The sequence below is a fragment of the Cupressus sempervirens genome, chromosome 4, assembly GCF_028749045.1.
Source record: "Cupressus sempervirens isolate cs-2001-9-10 chromosome 4, ASM2874904v1, whole genome shotgun sequence".
Taxonomy (NCBI): domain Eukaryota; kingdom Viridiplantae; phylum Streptophyta; class Pinopsida; order Cupressales; family Cupressaceae; genus Cupressus; species Cupressus sempervirens.
In genome coordinates this window covers 584048358-584075200 of record NC_143121.1, presented here as the reverse complement: position 1 = coordinate 584075200, position 26843 = coordinate 584048358, and the positions used below count along the sequence as shown (strand labels likewise).

Here is a 26843-nt window from a genome sequence, read left to right as displayed (position 1 = left end):
ATGTGATACATGGTATTGTAGCAGTACTCCCCGAGATGGATCCATTTCACCTATGCGTGTTGTTGTGCCGAGACATAGTTTCGTAGGTAACCTTCGAGCCATTTGTTCACAATTTCAGTTTGGCCATCCATCTGCAGGTGGTAGCTCGTGCTCGGTGATAATTCAGTCCCTGCCATCCAAAACAGTTATGTCCAGAAGATACTGACGAATCGACCATCGCGATCATTGAGGATGTTTCGAGGTAACCCGTGCAAGCGAAAGGCTTCCCGGAAAAACAGTTCAGCAACTTGTGCAGCCTGGAGGTCCGAGGGAATGGCGAAGAAGTGAGCATACTTTGTCAATCTGTCAACCACTACGAAGATGCAGTCCTTTCCGTTCACCTTGGGGAGACCTATTATGAAGTTCATTGATATACTTTCCCACTTATGTTTGGGAATTGGCAAAGGCTGTAACAATACGGTAGGAAGAGTGTGTTCGGACTTGTTTTGTTGGCAAACTATACATTCTTTGACATGCTGCAACACATCCCCTTTCAATCCCTTCCATGAAAATCTCTCTCAAACACTTCTATAGGTTTTAAGGAAGCTGGGATGTCCAACCAGAGGGGAGTCGTGCACTTCCTTCAGGATCTTCTGCTTCAGTTTGGATTCTGGTACCAAGTATATCTGGTCTTTATAGTAGATGATATCATCCACCACTCTGTACCGATCATCATGGATGTGGCCATCCATTATCTCACAGGAAAATGTATTCTTGGAATATTCTACCAACAGTTGCGCCTTCCAGTCAGCTGAGATCCGATCTAGTGAGCAAATGGTGGGTTTTCTGGACAAGACAATTGCAACAACATTGTTCTTCCCTTTTACATATTCAATGTCAACATCAAAAGACTGAACTTTGCTTACCCACTTTTGTTGCTGTTCATTCAAGTCTCGCTGCTCCAAAAAATATCTCAGGCTGTTGTGATCCGTACAAACAACAAACTTGGCACCAACCAGATATTGTCGGAACTTGGTCAGTACATGTACGATGGCCAACATTTCTTTATCATAAATAGAATACAGGCGCTCTGCTGGTGTAAAATTTCGGCTCTCATAGGCAATGGGGTGTTTGTCCTACATCAGAACTGCTCCAATGCCTTCCCCGAACGCGTCGCATTCCAAAACGAATGGTCGAGTGAAGTCACGCAATGCCAAAACTGGGCAAGTGCTCATGGCCTCTTTTAGCTTATCAAATGTGAGTTGTGCTTCTTCGTTCCACTGGAAAGCCTCTTTCTTCGTCAGATCCATTAAAGGTGCACTGAGCTGAGAAAAACCTTTGACAAATCTTTTGTAGTAACTGCATAATTCGAAGAACCCTCACAAATTCGTGAGTGATTTTGGGAAGGCCAGTCGAGGATAGCCTGAATCTTCTCCTGATGCACTTGAACCCAATATTGACTAACGAAATGCCCCAAGTACAATATCTTTGTCATCCCAAACTCACATTTGGACTGTTTGGTGAACAGCGACTGCTCCTCCATGATACTCAAAACCTCGTTCAGATGTTTCAAGTGCTCCTCCCATGTCCTGCTGTAAATAAGATCATCAAAGAATACCAATAGATACGCAACTGTCTGTTGAAGATGCGGTTCATGCACGACTGAAATGTGGCAGGTGCGTTGGTCAGACCAAACAGCATGACCAAGAATTCATAGTGTCTGTAGTGGCAGCGGAAGGTCGTTTTCTCCAAATCTTCTTCCCTCATTAGAATCTTATGGTATCCGGAACGGAGATCTATTTTTGAAAAATAGACCGCACCATGTAGTTCATCTAGTAGCTTATCTATCCTCGGGATGGGGTACCTGTTCTTTATTGTCCTTTTGTTTAGAGCGTGATAGTCCACACACATGCGCATCGTTTCATCCTTCTTTTTGACCAACACCATGGATGACGTGAACGGGCTAGAACTGGGTCGGATCCATCCCTTCTCAAGCAACTCTTGAATCGTTCGTTCGATCTCATCCTTGAACTTCTTGGGGTGGCGGTACAATGTGGTTATGACGGGTTTTGCCCCTGATTCCAACTCTATTGTGTGTTCAAATCCCCGATGCGGTGGTATGTCAAGAGGAATATCCATGAAAATCTTTTCATGCCTGCTTAAAATATCCTGAAGTTCTTTGTCCTGTGGAGGTGTTCAGTGCCCCTTTATCGGTTCCACCGAGATAAAACAATGTGCAGCCCACGCCACGTCATTGTGTCGCAAGATTGCCTCCATTCAATGCACAGAACTTCCTTCGAACCATCATTTGCCATCCCTCGGAGGACCACCTTCTTCCCGTCAACCACGAAAGTGAAGTCCATTCACTTGAAACTCTGCGTGTACTCATCAAGCATCTCCATCCACTGTATGCCAAGAATGACTTCCATGTCAGCGAGGTCCGCTATGAAAAAGTCCTTCGTCACCGTGTGATTTGCCATCGTGATGCTCAGCTAAGGAACAAGGTGCGTGCAGGGCAGGAAAGTCCCTCCGGCAACCTTGACCTAAAAGCCTGTGTGTGCTTCCATCGAGAGATTTCTTCGCTTTACCAAGGAGGAGTTTATAAAATTCAAAGTAGCTCCGCTATCCAACATCATCGTGACTCTTTGTCCCTGAAGGGTATGCCGCACACAAAAAATTGTGCCCCTCGAACTGCCAGCCAAAGCAATGGATCCTCCGCATTGTACCAAGGCGGCAATCCTCTCCGTATGGTTTAAGTTGGCCATGTTGGTGTCACCGCTAGGTTGGATATCTTCCACTAGCATTTCCTCTTGTTCCTATTCGTCCTCTTCATCGGACATTACCTCGATGTAATGGATCTTCCCCTTCCCAAGGCATCGGTGGCCAGGCTCCCAAGGCCCCTTGTAATTGAAACACAACTTCTTCCTTGGAGTTCTTATCGGGGTGCGTCATCCAATGATGGCTTCTTGGGCGGAGGTTTGTCTCTCGGAAACGTCAACAGTTTCAGATGTAAGTGACTCCGGGAGGATGAGGATGATGTCGACGACAATGCCATGCTTCATGCCTTACTGATTGCTTCCGACAAGGTTGACGGATTGAATCCCTTAACCCAACCCTTCAGTGGTTCTACCAACCCGTCCATAAAGAGCATGACCAACTTTCTCTCAGAGATGTCCGTGACCAACACGAAAAGTCTCTGAAATTCTGCAATGAACTGATCTACCGATCCAGTTTGTCTCAGTTGCGCCAGATCTTTGAAATTGAGCTCAGGGTCTTTTCCATCAAATCGTTCTATTAATCTCTCTGTAAACTCCGCATAGGTCTTAATTTGATCATGCCCTAGTGTGATCGTGCCATGGTGCCACCATTCGTGTGCAACGCCCTCCAAGTGCAACGCGGCAAATTTGATCGCTTCTTCAGGCATAGGATTTAGCTAGAAGTAGGTGTCAGCTTTCATCACCCACGCTTGTGCTGAAATGGAGCCCGAACCATCAAATGGACACAGGTTCACCTTACTCAATTTTCTCCTCAGATCACAATTAAAGTATCCTCCTCTGTTACCGCCTTCTGCGTATCTCATCCTTAGATCTGCGTAATCCTTGTAGGAAATGTCTTCTTCCAGGTTTGCATTCCTCCAGTCCTTCCTTATTTATTCGAAGGTTGGAAGTCTTTCTCCATGATGTGTCTCTGTCCGTGGTGGGAAAGTCGGCATGGAAGGTCGAGAGCGTGCTGGGTGAGGGTGTGATCTGCCCGCCATTGAGTCCGCATTGTGCCCATTCTGTTCTCCAGATATTTTGTTTTCCACCAACTTCTTGAGAGTTTCTTCCATGAGCCGTTGCGTAGCAGTGATCTGTGCCTGATTCCTAGCAAGTTCCCTCAGAAGTGCCACAAGTTCGGCTCTCATTGGTTCCCGTTTGTTAGCCATTCGATCAACGGAATGCATCCTTCTTCTCTTTCGGCTATAAACTCTCATTCACCATCCACAGGCTAACAAGATCAGAGGGCTCTGATACCAATGTAATGATCCAATCCCCTTGCAGAGGCTGGGATGCTAAACTAAATGTTCACGTCCTCCTGTTATTAACAATATTAAGCAATGGCTTGTGAAACCCTCAATCAGCGTGTGAAATCCGAACAAACTAAGACACCAGGAATGTCCACGCAAGAGTCCGTACGGTGGCCATAGGAGGTTGTACGGCTGCTAGAGGAGAGACAATATGGAATGCAAATGAAGTTATGATCGTACGATGATAAGCTTCAATGTTCGGTGTTAGAATGTAATTGGCAATGCCATATGTGGAATATAAACAACTGTACTGTGGGAGGAGATTGTCGTACGGTTGCACTTGAATGTCGTACGGTGGTCTAGAGTCTGTACGGTGATCAGTCGTACCACAAAGATGTGAATGGAAGTCGTACGGTAAGGAGAGCAGCCGTACAATGATAATAGAAATCCGTACGAAAGCTAGAATCCCCACAGCAATAAGCCGTATAGTGACAAAATGGAGGGGAATTGTAAGGATTTGTATGGGCAGAGTAGAAATGAGAAAACCACAGAGATTGGTGTCGAGAACCCAAACAGAATACCATACCAAACAATAAATCCAGATCAAACACAGATTGCAGACGTAGAGCCAAGATATTCACCAACAGGTAGTGAGATACAATTAAGCCTTCAATTTGCCAGGTACAGACCAAGATGAACACCAATGGAATAGGATGAGGGTTGAATCCCACCGAGATCGCGCAAGCCAAATACGGAAGGTCTTTCACTTCCGAAATGGCGAACAATGCCTAACTCCAACAGGAATCCGCAATACAGAGAGATGTAATCCAAAAGCATGCCTACAACTTTCTACAAGCCGCCCTTAAAAACCCATCGAAAAAAAGTTTTCCGAGGGTGTACAAAGTTAGCCGATGGTGACACAAACTACGAAAACTAAATAAAAATGGGTCCGAGATAAAATAAATCAATCAGCCCATTACAAAGATTAAATGAGTACATTTATTTTATGACAGGGGCATTACACTTGAAATACCACCTTGTGGGCATCACTAAGCATAATATGAGGGACCATGATGGGACCACAAAGGAAAGAAAAGAAATTAATGACTTGCTTGCAGCCCAAGAGAGTAAAAATTGCAAGGGAAAGGACAAAACCAGCCATGAAAACAAGCATAGTTGAATCTTAAGGTGTTACAGCCAACCTTCAAGGAGAAGAAGAAGAAGCATTTTAAGGCATTGTGAGCTCTCTATGCGGCCCATGTATCCATAAATTCACCACCATCTCGATCACCACTTCTGCTACTTCTTGTAGAGAACCACCATCACTGTTGTAGGTGCAATCTATTGCTGATTATTTTGTGCAATGTAACAAACCTGGACCGCACCCATCATTGGAGGTAGTTCGGTGGAATAGGGATGTGCATCACTAAACAGACCTTGCATGTGTTGAATTTTGGTACTCCAACATCCCTTTTCATGTGGCAGACAATCCCTATTGGCTTAATTTGGTTATTGTAATGATTGTGGTGAGAAAAGGCTACAATGTGACTTCTCATGTAGACTTGAGTGGGAGGTTAGTCCAGTTGTTTTAGTTTTAAATGTTTCAACTCTTAGTTTTAGTTTTGAATCTTGATAACTTATGTTGAGTTTTTTTTGTTTTTTCACTTAGTAATTTGCCATATTTTTATTATTTATATAATTTTACAACTTCTGACAATTTTTACCCTGTTCAAGTGCTGGCACCAGGAAAAAAGAACAAGGAATATAACCCTTGGTATAGCCCAGAACAAAATGTCTTGTGTGAGATACAATTGCCCTACTTAATGTAGGGGCTTTTAGAAGGGCATTCCCTCTATTAACATTGCTGAAAAGGGCTTTAAGATACATTACATTATTAACCATCCCTTGTCATCGGGACCTAAAAGGCATACCTTCTATTACATTAGCAATTTTAAAGAGATGCCATAACTATTAAGGGAGACTTCATCAATTCTTCACTGCTACACAGCCTTCATATATCTTCATAAATGTCTTTTGGATTAGGATCGGTATCTGAAAAAAGACTCGTGCCAACATGCTAAGATCATTGCTAGATTGTAAGCAGATAAATAAGTATTAATAGAATTTTAGTGTCAACCATAAATTTAGAAGATATGTTTAACCATGAATGTCCATGTTTAAATACTTTACCACTAATTTCCAAATGGAAAGAAGGTAAGATCGTTTTAAGAAACCTTAGATTAAAATTTAAAATAAATTGATAAGATCTGTCCATATTCTAGAATACTAACACTAATTCCAAATGGGAAGTAACATTATTAAAAACCCAATACACCGAGATGCTGCATTTCTTGCTTACTCGTTTAGTTCACCAAGCAAAAGGATGGCAAGGTAACTCCAGAGAGAAGAGGCCTAGCAAACTTGGGTTCTTCCACTATAGCCTTATAATCTTTATCCTTCTAAAGAAAGATTATGAAGGCTACAATGTCGTCAAACTCTTTTGGTGGTGACATTTGGTTGAATGTAGGTCGCTGCATATTTCAGTCATCCAACTGAGTATCCTAATACTATCAAATTAGCCTTCAACTCTTGAATACCTGAAGTCCGCATTCCTTATATGGAGGAAAGTATTTTCTAGTCAAAATCTCATATTACTTCCCTGATGCCCTCTGTTTATTGAAATTATTCATTACCCATGATTCAGTTTTTATGATATTATAATCAGGAAGGATCAGTTGCAATTTTAATACAGGACTATACTTATGAATATTGATTCTATCTTGTTGATCTGTTGTTAAATATTGCCATAATTATTTCCTTATCAACATGTTTCAGAAAGAACTGTTAGAGTAAGCAAATTGATCTGAGAAAGCTAACTAAAATGAAATCCTCTGAAAATAAGATTAGATGAACAGCAAGAATAGCTGAGAAAAAAAAAAAAATGCGTGCGTGCGTGTGGATGAATAAATTTTAGAGTTGTGCATAAATTTATTTTGAATCTGATAATTATTCTTCAACAGATAACTATCCATATATATATAAACATACTAAATTATACATATACATAATACACATCTATGTATAAATAAATGAAAAGTAGTGCACATTTATTTATATACAAATTTAAAATATGTACAGCTGCATAAATATAGCTTAATATATTTACATATATAAGATGGACCCCATAGATGATAGGAGAAAGAAGAAAAGCAAAAGATAAGGTGAATCTGAAGTGTGATAGCAGATTATCCTAAAAAGTTGACTGTATGAACAGTTAGTTTGCAATGTGCCTAAGCTAAAAGTGGATGGTGACAATCTGAGTGTTTCACACTACGTTTATAAATGAAACATAGTTTGAGTGATTGAGGAACTATCTGCTCACAAATTAGCAAGTGCATCCGCTTCCTTATTTCCTTCCCTATAGATATGTTTCCATATGGTGAGGCCAAAGTATTTTAATAGGTTCAGAGCCCTCTCTAGCCTAGAATTGAGGGGCCATTTAGTAGTGAAGCCTTGTTGAACGGCATTAGTGATTATCTATGAATCTCCCTCAATTTCTAGATTCTTGATACCTTAAGGTTTACATAGTAATATCCCTTCTTATGTTGAGTTTTGATTTCTTGAGTGTAGTATTAATTTATGTTTTTTATCTCTATTTATAATAATTACACAAAGTAACAAGAATTGTAATTGGATCGGAATCGGCAAGGCTGAATCGAATCGTAAATCAGCCATGAATTGGAATCGAATCAGTAACAAATCAGCAAATTTTTAAAACCCTTGAAATTTAATAACTTATTTCATAAACCCTTTATCACTGATTCGATTGTAATATCCCTGTCATAAAATAGTTTATTAATCAAATCTTTGTTAATGGGCCTATTGATTTAAAATATCTCGGACCCATTTTAGTTTTTTTTTCCATAGGTAAGTGTAGCCATCGGCTATCTTTGTCCACCCTCCGAAAGTTTTTCCAACAAGTATTTAAGCACAGCTTGTAGGTAGTCGTATGTATGCAATTCTGATTATTTCTTTGTACTACGAATTCCTGTTAGAGTTCTGGATTTCTTTGCCATTTCAAAAGTGAAAGATCTTCCCTATTTGGCTCGTGTGGTGTCGGTGGAACTCAACCCTCACCCTATTTTGTTGTTGCATGTAATACTTCACTCGGATCTAGCAAATATTAATTGAAGGTTATTCATATTAAAATCTCCATTCTTGTTTGGCATTGTTTGATAAATTTGGGGTTAATAGTTTAAGGTACCAGGCTAAACATTTTCCCTCCGTACCACTCAGTACAATTCTTGTTTGCAACATTGCTCACCATACGACCTCCAAGATAAGTCGTACTACCCTCCAACCAATCGTACGGCCCTCCTGCAAAACCGTACGACCCTTCCTATTCCCACCGTACGGCCTCCATATAGTCACCGTACAGTCTTCATTTTTGTTGCAACCATACCTCCATACCGCGCCGCCATAAACCCACCATATGGCCAGCTTGGCCCACCATACAGCCTTTCTCATCACCATCCTACCACCACCGTACGTCATCCCACCTCCTACCGTTGTAAGGCCTTTACCTTGTACTGTATAGACTCATCCGTACTACCCTGCAACATCTCTCCCCTCTCCACTGTACGACCTACTTTCAACATAGCCTCCTCCACTGTACGAACCCCATTCTAAAGCACACAGACTACCATTCATAACTAACCATTCGCTCATCGTGTTTAAACACTACACTGCTAGCACGGAACATTACATCGATTCACCGATTCACAAAAAATCATTCGGCTTGAATCAAATCATCGAATCCCATGAATTGCCATGATTCTTCGAACTACTAATTACTGTTTTTTGTCAAATTGAAATTATTTCTGAATCAAAATTGTGTACAAAAGAAGCGGTTGAAGAACAAAGAAAAGAATGGAAAAATATTGGTTGCACTATTCTCTGTGATGGGTGGATGTTAACAAAATCTACATCATTGTAATGGGCACCCTAGAAATGCCCAAAAACTAAACCAACTGTTAATAGGAATTTAGTGAAATAATTTGCATCCAACTCTTTATTTCTCTGTTAAATGTTTAAACCCCTTTATGGCTCTGGAAGTAAAATGTTTGTTTGTTTTCATGTATTTGCATAGATTTGAAATCACATAACATGAACAAGAAAGAATTTATAATAATATGCAAACTGAAGATTAAACTACTGCTGAAATAATATTATTTTTCAAACTAATAAGATCAAATACATAGCAGACTTTTCAACTCACTAATTACTCCAGCATAATAACATAATGTTCGAGTAATTACTTTTGTCATGTCCCCTTTCTAGAATGGACATCAGAGATGATAGAGTTAGCCTATCAGGGAGTCTCATAGGCTGGCAGTGGTGTTTAGAGACTCAATCAGGGTATACAGTGTTCGGATCTGGAGTTTCAAACAGTAGTAGGCCAATTGAGAGCAATTCCTTAATTGTAGGAGGAGTTTCCTATATTTTAGGAGGTGGAGATGGGTCATAGTCTTGAGTCTCTACGAGATCATTCCATGGTTTCAGTTTTGGGAGATTTGGAGACGTTCCTATTTTTGGAGTATCCCTAATTTTGAAGGATGAGACTCAGTTATTTTAGATTATCCGGCATCAGCCACAAGAGGTGACGAGTTCAGTTTCACCTTGTAGAGGTGTTTTGGCTATCAATTTGCTATTTGGGAAATATTTTAATATATTTAAATATTCTCCTAAGTTAGCATTTTAATAATTTAAATAATGTTAAGTTATAGCCATTTTGGAGTAATAAGGGGGTTTTTTGGCCTCATCTGGGTGAATATCCCTTGGTGTAATAGCTCGTTGGAAAGGTCTTGAACTTTTCTAAATATTTCTCTTTTGACTCAGAGCATTTCGATGAACGGATTTTTTTCTATTGAGAAAAAGGTCATTTTTAGGATACTTGACCACTTTAAAAATGAGAAATATATTATTTTATAACCCAACGCCACATGGAGACACTTTTAGGGTTCGAGCTAAGTTTGGTGGGTTATAAGGAGGTAAAAGACAAAGTTCGAAGGAATGATTGACATATTACATCTTGGATTTGTGTTTTGGGCTCTGATTGAGCTCTCGGCATTTGGGATGCCAAACCCACTTGCTTTGCCTATTTGGGACGTAGCCCCCAAAACAGTGGTCTAGATTCTTGCAGTCAAAAGCATCTTGGAGATTGTGCATTGTTTCTTCTGGGGAACGCAGTACTGAGTCAGAGTTTTAGCTGGGGTCTGGGTATTTTACCCACATGTGGGCACTTTGCAGTTGTACGGCCACGCCTAGCAGCCATCTACTTTTCCACGTACAGCATTTGAGAGCTAGATTCTGGCCGTAGCTTCCTTCTGGGCTCATATTTCACCTTTAAGCCTTTAGGTTGGCTTTATTCTTGGTTGTAAACATCTAGATATTATTGTAAATCTTCATCTGGTTACATATTAGGCGTATATTCAAAAAAATCTGCTTGACGCGACTTTGCTTTAAATGTATTTGGAATAAATTTTCAAAACTGGTTCATGTTATTGTACTCCTATTATTACTTATTGAAAAATCATCAAAATTATAAAACAATCAAACCCTTCTACAACTTTTGTCTAGCTCTGCAAGAAAATTTTAATAAATAGGGAAAACAAATTTAAAAATATAAAATCACAGCAGATCAACAGAAGAGATCCATTAGGGATCTTTCAACTTCCCATCTTGTTGCTACAATAACATGAATAGTGCAACACTACAGTAACGTCAATAGTGTTGCGCTACAGTGCTGCTACAATAAAAATTGTCTTCAATCAGTCCAAGATTGTCATAAAATCATCCCTTCTGAATGGCATAAGCATCGGACAAGAAGTATGAATGATATGAACAAACACCCAATCCGCATATAGCTGGAAATGCGCCCAATCTGCCTATTAATGAAGCTGATAGCAATGAATTTCAAAGGCCAAATCCCAATGGAATGACATCTAGAATGTCACAAGAGAGGATAGACATCCTCCAATGCCAAGAACGGATCGGCAATTCACACATCAATTTTCTTCTCATATTCAACCTGCCGAATGAAGTCACTAACGCTCTCTTTTATTCTTTCTCCAAGGGTCGATTCCACTCTCATGAGCAATATGGGATAAAAAATGTGCAATATAAAATATATTAAAATAATCACTTATGTGTCCCTTAGGTGCCACTTTCGATTTGCACACATTCCCATAAAATTTGAAGTGTTTCTTCATTAACACTCAACTTCCAGAAGTCAATTTCTTGCTGAGAAGGGCTACCCTTGCAACTTTGGCTCTAGCACAAACTCTAGCAACAGAGATTGAAGATCTTATACTTGTGGGAAAATTCATGAGGATTCTAACCGATTCAAGAACACTTCCTTTTCAGAATCTTCTTCATCAGGTTTAACTGATCCATTGGTTCAGAAACTGGCAAATGAACTTCTTGCTCTCAAAAAGCAAATATCTCAAGGGTTATTTGTTGTTCCGTACAAGGATATACCAAGGTGACCATATCCTAATGCCACAAATAACAACATACCTAAGAATCATAACAAGTTTCCTCCTCCAAAGAAGCTTGCACTTGAAGCACCACCAAGTAATTCAGCCACTAGTTACTATGAAGTTGATCCTACTAGTGATAATCAAGAAGAATATCCTTCTGAGGATATTACTACTCAATATCATAAAGATCATCAAACAGTTGGCAACTCTACCATTGGGTACGTCCAATACAATGAGGACCATGAGATTGATTTGCACAAGCTTATGCAGTCATGACATGTTCACAAACAAAGTTGGCTCAACAATAAGAAGATGCTGAAAAGATGTTGGATGCTCCTCAAATGCCTGTCACCATTGCAAAGAGGGGAACAACTCTACCAAGTTTGTCTAATGACTCGGCTAAAAACCAAGTGAGTATTGTTCAACCTACTCCATCTAATATTTCAAAGCCCAGTATGCCTAATGCTAATGCTAAGCTCCAGGCTGAAAATTTCATTTCTTCTCTAGCAAATTATTTTCAAGCTTTTGATATTATTGATCATGCTAAGAAGACAAAAATCCAAATGCTTGAGGTAGAATACCTACAAGCATATCCAAAACAGTTGAATAGGTTCACCAAATTTGTCAAGGAATCCCAGCCTACTCAACCTCATTTGGCTACCCCTGAATCTAAAAGTATGTCCAATAACCTAGTTACTATTCCATCCTCATATCCACGAAAGATTAAACCTTTCTACCTTTCCCTGTTGATTAATGGTTTCAAGCTAAGCAATTGCATCATAGATTCTGGTGCTTCTGACAATGTTATGCTAGCAAAGGTTGCAAATGCTTTAGGGTTAACCTTAACCAAGTCCTTTGGCAATTGCTATGTAACAATATAGCATAATCCACCAAATGTAAGAGACTATTAACACCTGGATCCCTGATCACCCAATCAACATGATCCTAGGTAAAGGAAAGAGTGGTTGGTGAATCACCAATATCATGAATGCTAACATTGTCTCCGATATACTGCTGAATAAAAAATGTACACCTCATGTGGAACGTAGAGTAATGTAAGTTCTCCCCACTCATCTGCAAATAACTCATTGGCCCATGAAGGCCAACTAGAATTAGCAAATATACTACTAACATTCACAGGCAAATCACTGATAGCTAGAATATACCAACAAGAAAAATCACCAATCAACATGTAGGCCGTGGCCATCTCATAAGAGCTAGGTGATAAATCTCTGGGCAAGTTGAAAAACTCCTCAAAGCATGCTAAGGATAAATCTGAACTTCATATTCCACCATAAGTACCCTCGCTTATGTCAAAGTCTTCATAAAAGGAGGGTTCACCATTAATTGAAATCTCTGAATTATCCTCACTTGCTGTATCACTAACCATGTGCTCATGAGAAAATATACAACTGCTATCGTAAAAATCTGAATTTCCAGACTCATCAACTTGTTGATCCATAGAATTTTTCTCATCATAGAAAGTCTTAGATGGGAAACATATGATTGAATTACATTGTTTGCCTTCACATCTACCCACTTTATGAATTCCTTCAATGATTTGCGTGATTTCTTGTGCCCTTGAACCACGGTTATCTTCTTCGTGAGTGGTTGCCCCACTCGTTTGATTTTCAATTTTGTGGATCGAGTAATGTGTTAAGCTCAATAAAAGGCATAGCTCATCTACCTCACTCTCCTTGTACTTTCCAAATTTTATTGCTAGATCTCTATCCATTAATAGTTGCAAGTAATCATATCTTATCATTTTCAAAATTTCAAAAATAGTATGTAAAAGAGGACTTGTGACACCACATACATTCCCATGTCTCTCTTCTATCACAATATTCCGCATGAGATCCTGATCCTCAATCAACTTGGAAGAATCATCCATCCTCGTCAACACTTGGACAAGCTTCTCCTTTTTTACCAAAAGCATATCCAATAAATCAAGGAGTGATAATAGTTTTTGACCATCTCCTTTGAACACAGGCGGGTTGTTCTCCAAAGAATCTTCTAATTTTTCATCACCTAGGGAGAACATTTTCAGATATGTCCTCTAACTCAATGTGTGCTAGATCATCTATCTTGCCAACATTGCAGTCCATTTGCTCCTCAAAATTTGACATAATTTCCAGCCTAGTATCACCATAAAATTTATTCAAGTGAATCTCCATGACACCAAATAAGATGCTAGTGTTTTCCATGTCTAAATAAGATGGGGAGTTGCCAACATTGGTGGTTTGGTCAACTCTTCTACATGAGCCATCAACATGCTCATCTGAAGGACTAGTGTAAACAGCTCTATAAGATACTTCTGTCTCTCAATTACCTATTAGTATACTCGTGCCATTATTAGTATTTTGCATATTATCATGCGAAGGTTGCTCTTCCTTTTTAGTATTACTAGATCAATGTCTTCCTTATGCAAATTTTTGTACCTGTCCTCTCCAAGGAGATCTCGAGCTAAATCATAGCATTTGTTTCTCATCATATCCATCTTGTTTTTCAGCTCCAGCTGAAAGTCCACATAATCAATGAAAGGAAATTCTTTTTGAAACTTTGACAGAAATTTGTTATAATCATCATACAGTCTCCTTACTTCAGTTTTACATTCATAAGGACCTTTGATTTGCCCTTTGCCCTTCACTTATCTCATCAGTATGGATATACCTTTCCAGCATGCCAAGCACTTTGACTCCCTCAACAAGGAAATCTTTAAATGAACTAATCAATGATGGTTGTGCCCAGAAGCTCCTTAGTTGTAGACAGATTCAAAGATATAAAAATTAACTTAAACTGATCAGCCTCTTCTTAAAGTAATATCAAACTGAATCCAATATGAGTTATCAAATCGGATTTCATCTAAGAAGACAAATTACAGATTTTTGGTTGTAAAATCCATTCAAATCCAACACAATACCGCATATATATCTTCAATATAATTCAAGCTCTTTCAGTCTTTAAGGTGAATGCATACAACCTCTATAGAAGGAAGATATTAGTTCATCTCCATCTCGTTTCTTCACAGAACAATTCTGTATTTTATATGTCTGATATAATTTTAACTCTACCTTCACATCATTTTGCCGTCATAATTTGGAGATTATCAATAACGAGTTTATCTGGCACCTCAGAAAGTTTAAACTCACCACCGTGTTATGGCAATTGCTATGGAGTTCTATAAGAATCTGCATCAAATGCCTACTTTTATTATTATTAAAAATGGCTCTTACTTAGCCGAAATCTTCGAATGAGTGCAAATTGATGGACCATTACCCATGTCGTCTTTTTCAAGTTATAAAGATTCTGTAACTAAAGGATTGACAGTTGGAAACAACACCTTTGAATGTTATTCTCTCCAAACTCATAAAAAAGAATAATAATAAGGTTTGTGCTATTGAGTCTGACATCCCAGAAGTTCACCAACGAATAATCCTGAGAAAATGTTCGATGAAGGCATGATAAATATTCCTAACGAGTAACTGTAGAGGCATTGAAACTATGCCACGGATAGGAATGATATGTGCCAAGAAATGATTCTGATTTCGCTGCAGGAGATAGATATCACCCTATCGTGCCCTGATACCTATAAGAATACTCTATCGATATAGATGTTGCTACACAGTTGTTGAAGCTAAGCACAATATTGTCAAGGATATAAAGGGTCATAGGCATACACGGAATAGCCGTTAACTCCTTGCACGTATCTTCTCCTTCCTTGGGACGGTGAAAATCAACAACCAACTGCAAGGTAACCAACCAAGAAAAAGATGTCGCCTTCAGCAAAACGCTCAATCCACAGCTCACGAGGGAAAGAGTCGACAATTGTCGTTCAAGCCCTTTCAGTTACGGTCACATTCACACACGAAAACAATTTATGCTTTCAACTACCCGAGATGCAAAAATGATATTTCTCCTTTTTGAAATGAGCATTGTCGTTAGAGACCACAAAAGGAAAGTCCCTAAGATTTCACAGCAAGGCAGATTGCGTACAAGAGGTACTATTCCGAATTTCATGACTCCCTACACCAATGACAACGTTGTCTCTGTATTGACTCCAGAATACTCCCTTCTTGTGCGAGGGTCCCTTGTTCTCTCGATAATGGCTTGTCCCCCTTGATGGAAAATTTCCAAGCTTTTGAAATTGGTCGAAAAACTCTTCAAGGAATTAACCAAATGCTCGACAATAACTAAACAAACAAAACTCCCTGCGTGTGGCCAGTTGATCCTCAATGTCTTAGAATAACAGCAGTATGAGCCTAGTATGTGCCGTGAGGAGTGAGGAATAACTATTCATCTGACTAGGACTGGTGCACGCTGTCTCCAATCCTGTTACTTACTATCGTTTGAGTATCATCCAGCAAACAACGTTTGCTATGCGGGAAAAAAAATGCAGACAAATTGGCTCCTTCCTTAGTAGCCAAAAGTATTATTCCATATCCCTCAGACGACATCCAACAAGCTGAGTTTGCTTGTCCCAGCTATTCCGACCTAGAGCAATACGACCACCTGTGTATTACTTGTCAACTAGCTAGTGTCGTTAGTTCCTGTTAATTTACTGGGACTCTTGTGTCTTGCCCGATTTTCTCCCCTGGGAGTGACTCACTACCTTGATTGCATTCCTTCTTCCTGCGGTGAGGAAATGAACTACCCACAACCTCTTCTACTTGTCATACAGGCCCCAAACTGCTAGTAGTGACCTATACGTGCCTAATAACTCTGGATAGTTCAATCACCAATTCTGATACCTGTCATTCTTCCTTCTGCTCACTCACGTGATTCTTGATCCGATGACTCCACCTTGCTAAAGAACCACTCAACCAATATGATTTATGGCTAGCATAGAAAAACTGGTTATATGAAGCCACAATCATACTATATAGGGAACTTAATTAAACGCAGGCGCACCTAATATTCTTCTATGACAATAGAGACTAACTTGCCCAACGTTCTCTTCTTGTTTCTGTGAATTACTTGATAATGTAAAGTACTTACATTGGAGACTCTTGTTCAACCCACAAGATGGCAGGACTTGAGGCTCTAATACCACTGTAATATCCCTTTCAGGATATTTTACTAAAAACCTTTGATATAAACTTGCAAATTTAAAACCAAACAGAAAACCAACATTTGATATAAATTCCAGAACTTTAATCGATTTGTAACCAGCAGATTTGCATACAAGAAAACTTAGAAAATACTATTTTATTCCTCCAATATTCAGAAGTACATAAATAAACCAGCAATTAACACAAATAGCTACCAAATGCATTATTGTATTATATAACAGCAATACAATAACATGCAACAATCCAAATAATCCAATCTTATAAACACCAATAACAGTCACATTAGCGAATGTAGATAAAACCTGTAAGAAGGCTAGGTTTGCGTCCAACCTCCAAATGCTTCTTCAAGGGTTTGCATGCTTGAAGAGATAACTAGTCACTATTTCCAGCTCCCAAATTAATATTTGTTTTAAATATTATAATCTTCATGCCTCCCCATGTGGAACCTGTTGTACCTTTATCACTTTTCCCAATGTGATGCATGCCCTTTTAGGCAATGTGGGATAAAACACCTTTTTTGTCCTTTAGTCACTTAAGTGAACATAATACTTTTTTAAAATAAAGTGACAAGTTAAATGAACTTTTAAAGTCACTTAGTCACTAAACCATATACTCATCAGGCATCAAAATAACTAACCAAATGAACTTGGATAAGCACGTGCAATAGCTTGTTGGAAAGCTCTCGGTGAGACACTTCCAAACCAACACTAAAATACCAAGAATTCTGAGCTCTGTTTACTTACTAAAAATAGTAAGCACCCGGACTTGGAATTATTGAAGGTAAATTTGTATATTTAATATATAATTGAATATTATTGGATTCCATAATTTTTTTTATTGTTTACATTAACATGTTTTAATTTTTAAATGTATTACTACCTTGAGTTTAACATATTCTTAGGTTGCTGAAACCTGCTTTGCCTCTTACACAATCGTCTTGAGACGACTTGTGAAGGTAAAAGAAGCATTGAAACATATGGTCATTAGCCCCCAGTGGAGCATTTGCAAGAATTCCAATACAGCAAGGGCCTTAAATGTGAGAAAAATGATACTAGTGAGGATTGGTGGGGTCATGTGACTTATGTGTTAGAAATCAATGATCCAATAATGGCAATGCTTTGCTTTGCCGACAATGATGAGACATGCCTTGAAGATATTTATGCTAGAAAAATTAAAATGGTAAGTTCTACGCTCTTTTACAACAATTTTTTATTTGAGAGATATCTAGATTCTAAAGTTTAAATTGACATATTCACTAATTCCAATTATTATTCATATCTCATATCCTAGGTCATACATAGGAGGGAGAATGATCCTGAGGACACCCTTTACAAGAAGGTGGAAAAAATGGTTCATCATCGATGGAACAAGATGACCACACCTTTGCACCTCCTTGCATATGCTCTATCCCCAAAGTACTGTAGTTCTTATCAAATGCTTGTGCTTATTTTATCCAATGTTTGTGCTATTGATATTTGATAGTGTACAATTGTCTTTTGTTATCCCTAAGTACTTTAGTGTAGATGTACTTCGCCTTCCAAGTAGAATGCCACCATTTAGAGATGCAGAGGTTGCAAATGGGTATAAGAGGGCACTAGCTAAGATATTCCAAGATCCAGAGATTGGGGAGATTGTGAGGAGTGAATTTGCTGCCTTCATCTCAGGTGAGGATTTCCACCCTATTGCCATAGCAGACCAAAGCAGGATGGGTGCCATCAAATGGTGGTACCTTCATGGGCAAGCCTTCATGTACCTCCAACCTCTTGCCATAAAGGTCCTATCTCAAGTAAGTTTGTAAAATTAAGCTTAAGGTTAACACTCTCAATTCCTTGAATTTATTATTTAATTTATTTATCTTGATTGTTGTATTGATAATTTTTAATTTCTCTTTAGGTTGCCAGCTCTTTTGCAACTGAGCGGAATCAGAGTACTTACTCCTTTATCCACTCAGTCAAACGCAACCAGTTGGCTCCAAAAAACTCAGAAGAACTTGTGTTCATTCACAACAATTTGCAGTTGTTGTCACGGAAGGATCCAATGTACAAGAAGGGGCCCAAAAAGCTTTGGGATGTAGCACCCGAGACTCCTTATTTAGATATGACCATCTGGGATCTTGCTAGATCCACTTTGATTGATGTGGATGATGAGGAGGAGGATTATGAGTTCACAATCCCCTCTACTACTAGTGGTTTGGGTTCCTCTACTAATACAGATGCAGCACTTGCAGCTTATCAGTACCCCTCTGATGTGGATTTTCTTGAAAATCCATTTCATGATTAAATCAAAAACTTTAGTCTTGACTCTTGACCCTTTTATGGGTAAATCATGTTACAAACTTTAAGTTTAATGATCTATATTTTGAATGTTACAAACTTTCACTTTTAGTAATTCAGTGTGAATGTGTTGATTTTCTTTATAATCATGAAAATAGATTTATTATCATTGATCAAGTATACTAGATTCATAGATGCATACTAGAATCATAAATCCATACTATGAAATGATTTACTTTAGAATTATGTATATTTCTCTTTATTTAGTACACACACACACACATCCACGAATCATAATTGGGAGAAAAAAAATCTCAAATCCACGGATCTGATTCACATGCCCGAATCGGATTCGTGTCACGAATCAGCAACTAAGGTGCAATACGATTGAACCACTTTCTTGCCAGGTCCAGATGGGCAAGTTATAGAAGCCTTGTACTCTATTGATTATCAGTTTCGGTATCTTTGTCTCATGCTTCAGAAATTAAAGTCTGCTCAACATGTGATTGCAGCTGAAGTTGTTGAAACTACTACAATTTTGAAAAAAACAATGTGTGGAGATGGAGGAACAAGGGCACAGGTTTCAAGCACAGCTTGCTCAACAAGCCCAATTGACAAAACTAGAGAAGGGTGAGTTGGCACCAAAGGAACAAGAATCACTTAACTCAAAGCAATCCATGAAAAAGCTAAATCTCATCTTACGGAAGAAGAGCAAATGGCGAAGAGTACAAGGGAGCATGAATTAATTACAGCACATTACCTCAAGAAAAACACAACAGAAATGTACAAGCTCAGGGCTGTCACTAAGAAAATTCACATTCCAGGTAAAGCATCTTCTAGTTCACAAGGCACTACGGAACTTCCTAAGTAGTCATACAACAAGGACATCTGCTATCCCTAATACTAAGCATTTTTGTTTTGTCATGTAAGAACCAAACTTATACTTTGAGGGAAATAACGTAATTAGAATAAAAGCAACTGTAATACTCTGTTAGCAACTAACTATTTTGTTGGTACCTATCAGCTTCTGTTAGTTTCTTTGATTAGTTATTAGCAGTTCCAACAGAATTGCAACCAGTGGCTTCCCCTTTTAAATTGATCTCTCATAGACAGGGGCATGTCTAATCCTTGGCTGATTATCCCTGTTCTAGTTCTATGTAAATGAACATCCAATGAATAAAGCTTTACATCTATTACTTTATGCAGTATGCATTGTGTTTTACATTCATTTATGCGAGTGCTAGTCTTACAAGACAAAGGAGTAAACAGGTGCTGCACCTTCTACTTCATTAACTTACACATTTAGAAATTCTTTGCTCCCAAAATGTCTTTTTAGAGAGAAAAAGGGAGATGTTTTATGATTTTATCCACCATTTCATTTCATATACACATGTTATAATCTCTTTATTCTCAAAGTGTAACCATAAACATAAAGATGTATTTTTTATCTTCTATTTGATTCAAGTTACAGATCTTCAAGGAATGTGCTATAAGTTTAATGTATAAAATATTGAATGCTGAATCAAACAAACTAGCACATCCAATTTAGATTTGTTGTACTCCAATGAACAAGGCCAGGGGCATGTCTTAAGTAAATCTAATGGAAGAAACAGCCCTCGAGCACAGTATCTAAGCCTAAAGGCCATTCCATTAGGAAAAAGTGTCAATCAAATATATATGTGTTGTGATGGTGAATTCTGCATACTCGTGCAATTTCCCATTTAGTTTTGCACCCATTTTGAAGAAATGCCTTGATACATCTACATATCAAGAAACAGCACAATCTTGTGCGAGGTTGGGTTCATTCCCCTAGCCATACACATTTTCTCACGCATCTAGTCGCCATAATCCTCTGGCACACATGCTCCAATACATTCGTTTTATCCATGCGTTAGTTATATTTATCCATACACCTATCCAGGGTTATTTCTCTAGACATCCCATCAACCTTATGATGCAGACTTAATCCGTGCCTATCTAAGACTCAGAATTCAAATTTTGGCCTACCAGACCCATGTTCTTCCCAGCCTAAGCCAACTAAAGAGACGTTTTGTGAAATTTGATTGTCAAATGCTAGCATTTAAAGCTTAGTTACCGGATTCGCCTGGAAAAGGCCGGATCCGGGCTCGGGTCCGATTCGGATCCGGATCCACGTATGGATCCGTGAGGATCCGGGCAGGATTCGTAATCCTGCCTGTGGATCCGTAAGGATCCGCGGGCCGCGGATCCTTACGGATCCACAGGCAGGATTACGAATCCTGCCCGGATCCTCGAGGATCCACGCGCAGATCCGCGTGAATCCGCAGCAATGAAGGAGGAGAATGCAAAAACGTGGGCCCATTATCATTTTTTAATGTTTTTTTTTTGCCCTAAAGGCCCTAAACCCTAAAAACGACCCTCTAAATCACAATGCAAGTTCATTTGCTCTCTATTTTGCTCTCTATTTTGCTCTCTCATTTTGCTCTCTCATACTTGCTAGTTTGAAGTGAAGTGCTTGGATTCGAAGGAGATCGGTTGTGGAGCTTCAAATACCTTGCAAGAAGTGTTTAAGGTATGCATTTCAACCATATTCTTGAATTCTTTCATAGATTATTGATTTATTTTTAGTTTTCCAAATTTTCAAGTTTTTGTGCAAGTGTGAAGTATGGTTTTCTTTCACTTTTTCTAGATTGCAAGAATAGAACAATGAGTAGTCAAGGCTCAGTGGGTGGGGGTGGGGCTGCATCACCAAGCTTCAAAATTGATAAGGGGTCTCCTTTATGGAGACACACAACAAGAGTTGCACAATGTCCTGGGGGTGGGGCATACATATGGAAATGTAATTTTTGCAACATACAACATAGAAGCTCCTATTCCCGAGTGAAACTACATTTTTTGGGCCCTGCGGGTGAAGGAATTCACATGTGTCAAGGTAGTGATAAGAAGGGATTACCAGTTGCACAAATAGCAGCATTAGCAAAAGAGCAAGATGATGCTGATAGAGCAGTTGCAAAAGCAAAACGTGGTGCTTCCCAAAAAACAAATATACCAACACCATCATTTGATCAAACAAACACAAGAACACATCCTTTTTTGCCTATGCCAACTACAAATGATGAAGATGAAGACCCATCTCCACTCACCCGCAAGAGAGGCCCACTAGATAGGGCATTCCAAATTGAAAAGAGAGACATTGCTGATCACAAAATTGGACGTTGTTTAATTGCAAATGGTGTTTCATTTAATTTTGCTAGATCACCTTATTTTAGGGAGATGGTGGAAGCAATAAATGATGCACCCCATGGTTACAAACCGCCTGGTTATGAGAAGTTGCGCACTACCATATTACATGATGAGAGGAAAAATGTAGAGGCTCAACTTCAACCAATAAGAGATTTTTGGGTTCAATCGGGTGTGTCTATTATTTCGGATGGTTGGAAAGATTGTAGAAACCGTCCATTGATCAATGTTATTGCTGTATGCCCTAAGGGGGCAATGTTCTTGAAGGCAGTTGATTGTGAAGGGCAAGTGAAAGATGCAGAATTTATTTCACGCATTCTCATTGATGCCATAGAGTCAGTGGGTCCTGATAATGTTGTTCAAGTGGTCACGGACAATGCAAAAGTTTGCAGGGCTGCAGGGATAATTGTAGAGTCTAGATATGATCATATCTTTTGGACACCATGCACCGTCCACTCTCTCAATTTAGTGATGAAAGCAATTGGCACCGAAATAGATTGGGTGAAAAGGATATATGAGGAAGCTGAAGAGATTCAAATGTTTGTGACAAATCACCACATGTCACAAGCAATTTTTAGGAGTTTCTCGGACTTGGAGTTATTGAAGGTAAATTTTTATATTTAATATATAATTGAATATTATTGGATTCCACAATTATTAATTTTTGTTGTTGTTTACATTAACATGTTTTAATTTTTAAATGTTTTACTAACTTGAGTTTAACATGTTCTTAGGTTGCTGAAACCCGCTTTGCCTCTCACACAATCGTCTTGAGACGACTTGTGAAGGTAAAAGAAGCATTGAAGCATATGGTCATTAGCCCCCAATGGGGCATTTGGAAGAATTCCAATACAGCAAGGGCTTTAAATGTGAGAAGAATGATACTAGATGAGGATTGGTGGGGTCTTGTGAGTTATGTGTTGGAAATCACCGATCCAATAATGGCAATGCTTCGCTTCGCAGATAGTGATGAGCCATGCCTTGGGGATATTTATGATTCCATGGATAGTATGCTGGAAAAAATTAAAATGGTAAGTTTTACTCTCTTTTACAACAATTTTTTATTTGAGAGATATCTAGATTCTAAAGTTTAAATTGACATATTCACTAATTATAATTATTATTCATATTTCATATCTTAGGCCATACAAAGGAGGGAGAATGATCCTGAGGACACCCTTTACAAGAAGGTGGAAAAAATTGTTCATCATCGATGGAACAAGATGACCACACCTTTGCACCTCCTTGCATATGCTCTATCCCCGAGGTACTGTAGTTCTTATCAAATGTTTGTGCTTATTTTATCCAATGTTTGTGCTATTGATATTTGATAGTGTTCAATTGTCTTTTGTTATCCCCAGGTACTATAGTGCAGATGTACTTCGCCTTCCAGGTAGAGTGCCACCATTTAGAGATGCAGAGGTTGCAGATGGGTATAAGAGGGCACTAGCTAAGATATTCCAAGATCCAGAGATTGGGGCAATTGTGAGGAGTGAATTTGCTGCTTTCAACTCAGGTGAGGATTTCGACCCTATTGCCATAGCAGACCAAAGCAGGATGGGTGCCATCAAATGGTGGTACCTTCACGGGCAAGCCTTCACGTATCTCCAACCTCTTGCCATAAAGGTCCTATCCCAAGTAAGTTTGTAAAATTAAGCTTAAGGTTAACATTCTCAATTCCTTGAATTTATTATTTAATTTATTTATCTTGATTGTTGTATTGATAATTTTTAATTTCTCTTTAGGTTGCCAGCTCTTCTGCCGCTGAGCGGAATTGGAGTACTTACTCCTTTATCCACTCAATCAAACGCAACCGGTTGGCTCCAAAAAAATCAAAAGACCTTGTGTTCATTCACAACAATTTGCGCTTGTTGTCACGGAAGGATCCTAAGTACAAGAAGGGGCCCAAAAAGCTTTGGGATGTAGCACCCGAGACTCCTGATTTAGATATGACCATCCGAGATCTTGCTAGATCCACTTTGATTGATGTGGATGATGAGGAGGAGGATTATGAGTTAACAATCCCCTCTACTACTAGTGGTTTGGGTTCCTCTACTAATACAGATGCAGCACTTGCAGCTCACCAGTACCCCTCTGATGCGGATTTTCTTGAAAATCCATTTGATGATTAAATAAAAAACTTTAGTGTTGACTCTTGACTCTTTTATGAGTAAATCATGTTATAAACTTTAAGTTTAATGATCTATATTTTGAATGTTACAAGCTTTCACTTTCAGTAATTCAATGTGAATGTGTTGATTTCCTTTATAATCGTGAAAATAGATTAATTATCAATGTCATTGATCAAGTATACTAGATTCATACTATGAAATGATTTAGTTTTAGAATTATGTATATTTCTCTTTTTTTTAGTATATATAATGCATATATATAATTATATATATATATATATATATATATATATATATATATATATATATATATATGCACGAATCCTCCACGAATCATAATTGGGAAAAAAAAAAAATCCCGAATCCACGGATCCGATTCACGTGCCCGAATCGGATTCGTGTCACGAATCGGCCACTAAGATTTAAAGGAATTCCTTCGCATTCTTTTTACATATCTGAACCAAGCTATTTTTAAACAGTAGTAGTCTACAGATGTCAGAAAGGACAGAAGAAGCAGAGGCAAACAAGGCTAGTATAAGAGCAGGAGAAAAAGTTGTCCTGGGTCAAGTCCAAACTTCAAACGACAAGTTTGTGTTTGCAGACCTGGCCTAGATTGGCAGACTCGACGCCAGACAAATCACGCACTCGATGTAGAAACTAAGAAACTTCACCAATAGAGAGATCACATTTTCAGGACAGGAAAAGTCAAAGTCACGAATCATCCAACAACAGCACCAATGTTTTGGTCATAGAACTCCTATTAGTTTTTGTAGCTTAAAACTTGATATCAGAATACACTAGGCCACAGTCATTGTTCAATCTAAGTTGAAGTATGATTGCACGTTTGCATCTTATTGGTTCAGCTTCGATTGCAAATATAAGGAGAGTTTACTTTGGAATACAAATTCTTTACTAAATTGCATTTAAGACAATTATAATTATTTATGATAAGAAACATAGAGCTTTGGCTTGAGCTTCTTATCCCTCGAGCCATAATCCTAATAAAAAAATCAGCTTGCAAAGGTCCTAGTCATCTTCGACACTAAAACTGATAGCCCAGTGATACTATATAATTTTACCTAGCGTCACTGCAAATGTCAAAAGACAAAGTGCTTCATCCTCTACTTCATTTATGTTATACACCTTCGAAATCCTTTGTTCCCATAGATGCATCCTCGTAAAGAGAAAATCGTACCTGGAACCAGATTTTCAAGTAAAAGGCCGTGCACGAATGGCCTGCAGCACAAAGAAGCCTGAGAGCCACGCTGCTGTCCACTCCTCCGCTGATCAGTACTGCGACTCTCAGTGGCTGCTGCTCCTTCCCAGCCAAGCAGCACTTCAAGTACCTTTCTTCAACAGTCCAGTGGGAAACCCTGGCCACGGTTGCGGACGAGGAATAACATTTCTGATACAAATTTGCAGTAGCAATTGGGCTCTTTCGAATTTTTGTGTACGGCGTAATATTCACGTCATTCAATCGAAAGTATTTTGAATAGGATGGGGAAGGATTATGTGAGCATTTTACATGAACGGAGAGGCGAAGCCCTCGAGTGCCTTGAAGCAGCGCCATCCACCTCAACCAAACATGGTAACCTGTACTTGCAGAATTCACTATCCTGTTATAAGGAAAACCAGACAGTATCCTTAAAACCAGACAATATCTTCAAAACGCTGCTCAACACTCTCCCCATTGATTTGTTTATTTTTTAATTAAAGGGTTAAAATATAGAATATTGTCAATGGGCCCTTGAGAGCCCACCACGGAACAATTCTTGTTGAGTGCAAGGCTTGACATCACAGACATCACAAGGGATGAGGCCAGAATTGTGCACTGGGTGATGTAGACTGCGTGGATATGATATGATATGATAGATTTTAATGACGTCCACGAGACTAAAGTAGTCTATGGGACCCATGCAATCACCCTCTCGAGTTAGGAGCGAAACTAGTCCGTTGTAAAGTTTCGGTTAACTTGTCTCTCCTTCTCTAAAGTTTGGTAATCAAATCCGCTGCTCTCTTCACTTGATCTTTCTCGAATAAATAGTTGAAGTCCCTGTTCTGCAATATTTTTGTATAACCAAATCTGATGTCATTGTAAGCTAGGCAGTCTTTGACAAAGTGCTGCTCTGTCTCAACTATTCCCATATTACAAAATAAACATGTTATATCTGCCCACTCTTCCTTTGGAACTTGCCACCGACCAATTTCACATCGCAACTGATGTGAACTAGTTCGAAGTTGTGCCATCAACATTTTTGCTTTCTAGTTAATAGGTGCTCTTATATAGGCCTTTTCATCATGACTAGAAGTGGGATTAAATTCTTTAAGCCGGAGAGATTTAAGGCTGTCCCTCGATCCTTAGCGTTAAGCCGGAGAGATTTAAGGCACAAGTGGGCTCGTATCGGGTCCCTAAAAAATCTATGTAGTGGGCTTCGTTAGTTTGGCCTTCGTTAGTTGGTAGCTCGCAGGCTTCGTGCTTCATTGGGTTGCCTCTTCGCAATTTTGAACCCTCCATCAAAATATAATATATATAGAATATTTAGATAAAAAGTTAATAATAAAATAATTTATAGATAGATGATTTGAAAAAGAAAAAAAAAAAAAGACAAGAAAAGAGAGCGAAA

At 38.8% G+C, this 26843-nt stretch overlaps 2 protein-coding genes across 3 annotated transcripts in view; one reads left to right on the top strand and one right to left on the bottom strand.

The window, feature by feature from the left end:
* Nucleotides 1-25918, bottom strand: part of LOC149562552 (tRNA (5-methylaminomethyl-2-thiouridylate)-methyltransferase) — a 212782-nt gene extending 186864 nt beyond the window's left edge. For both annotated transcript variants that reach the window (XM_089826042.1, XM_089826043.1), the window contains exon 1: nt 25415-25918. In XM_089826042.1, the coding sequence (XP_089682168.1) occupies nt 25415-25789 (375 nt within the window). In that variant the 5' untranslated portion in view covers nt 25790-25918. The remainder of the gene's footprint in view (nt 1-25414) is intronic.
* On the top strand, nt 21212-24310 carry LOC149562553 (uncharacterized). The gene is made up of 5 exons (XM_089826040.1): nt 21212-22693; nt 22822-23118; nt 23230-23354; nt 23449-23725; nt 23833-24310. The coding sequence occupies exons 1-5, from the start codon at nt 21554-21556 to the stop codon at nt 24217-24219; spliced, it is 2226 nt and encodes a 741-aa protein (XP_089682166.1). The 5' UTR covers nt 21212-21553; the 3' UTR covers nt 24220-24310.
* Nucleotides 25919-26843: the final 925 nt, after the last annotated feature.

What these genes read in the sequence shown, in the direction of transcription:
- LOC149562553 (XM_089826040.1), top strand. Translation starts at nt 21,554, where the DNA reads ATGAGTAGTCAAGGCTCAGTGGGTGGGGGTGGGGCTGCATCACCAAGC. An exon ending in TGCTGGAAAAAATTAAAATG is followed by an intron (nt 23,119 to 23,229) that starts GTAAGTTTTACT and finishes TTCATATCTTAG; the next exon opens with GCCATACAAAGGAGGGAGAA. An exon ending in CCATAAAGGTCCTATCCCAA is followed by an intron (nt 23,726 to 23,832) that starts GTAAGTTTGTAA and finishes ATTTCTCTTTAG; the next exon opens with GTTGCCAGCTCTTCTGCCGC.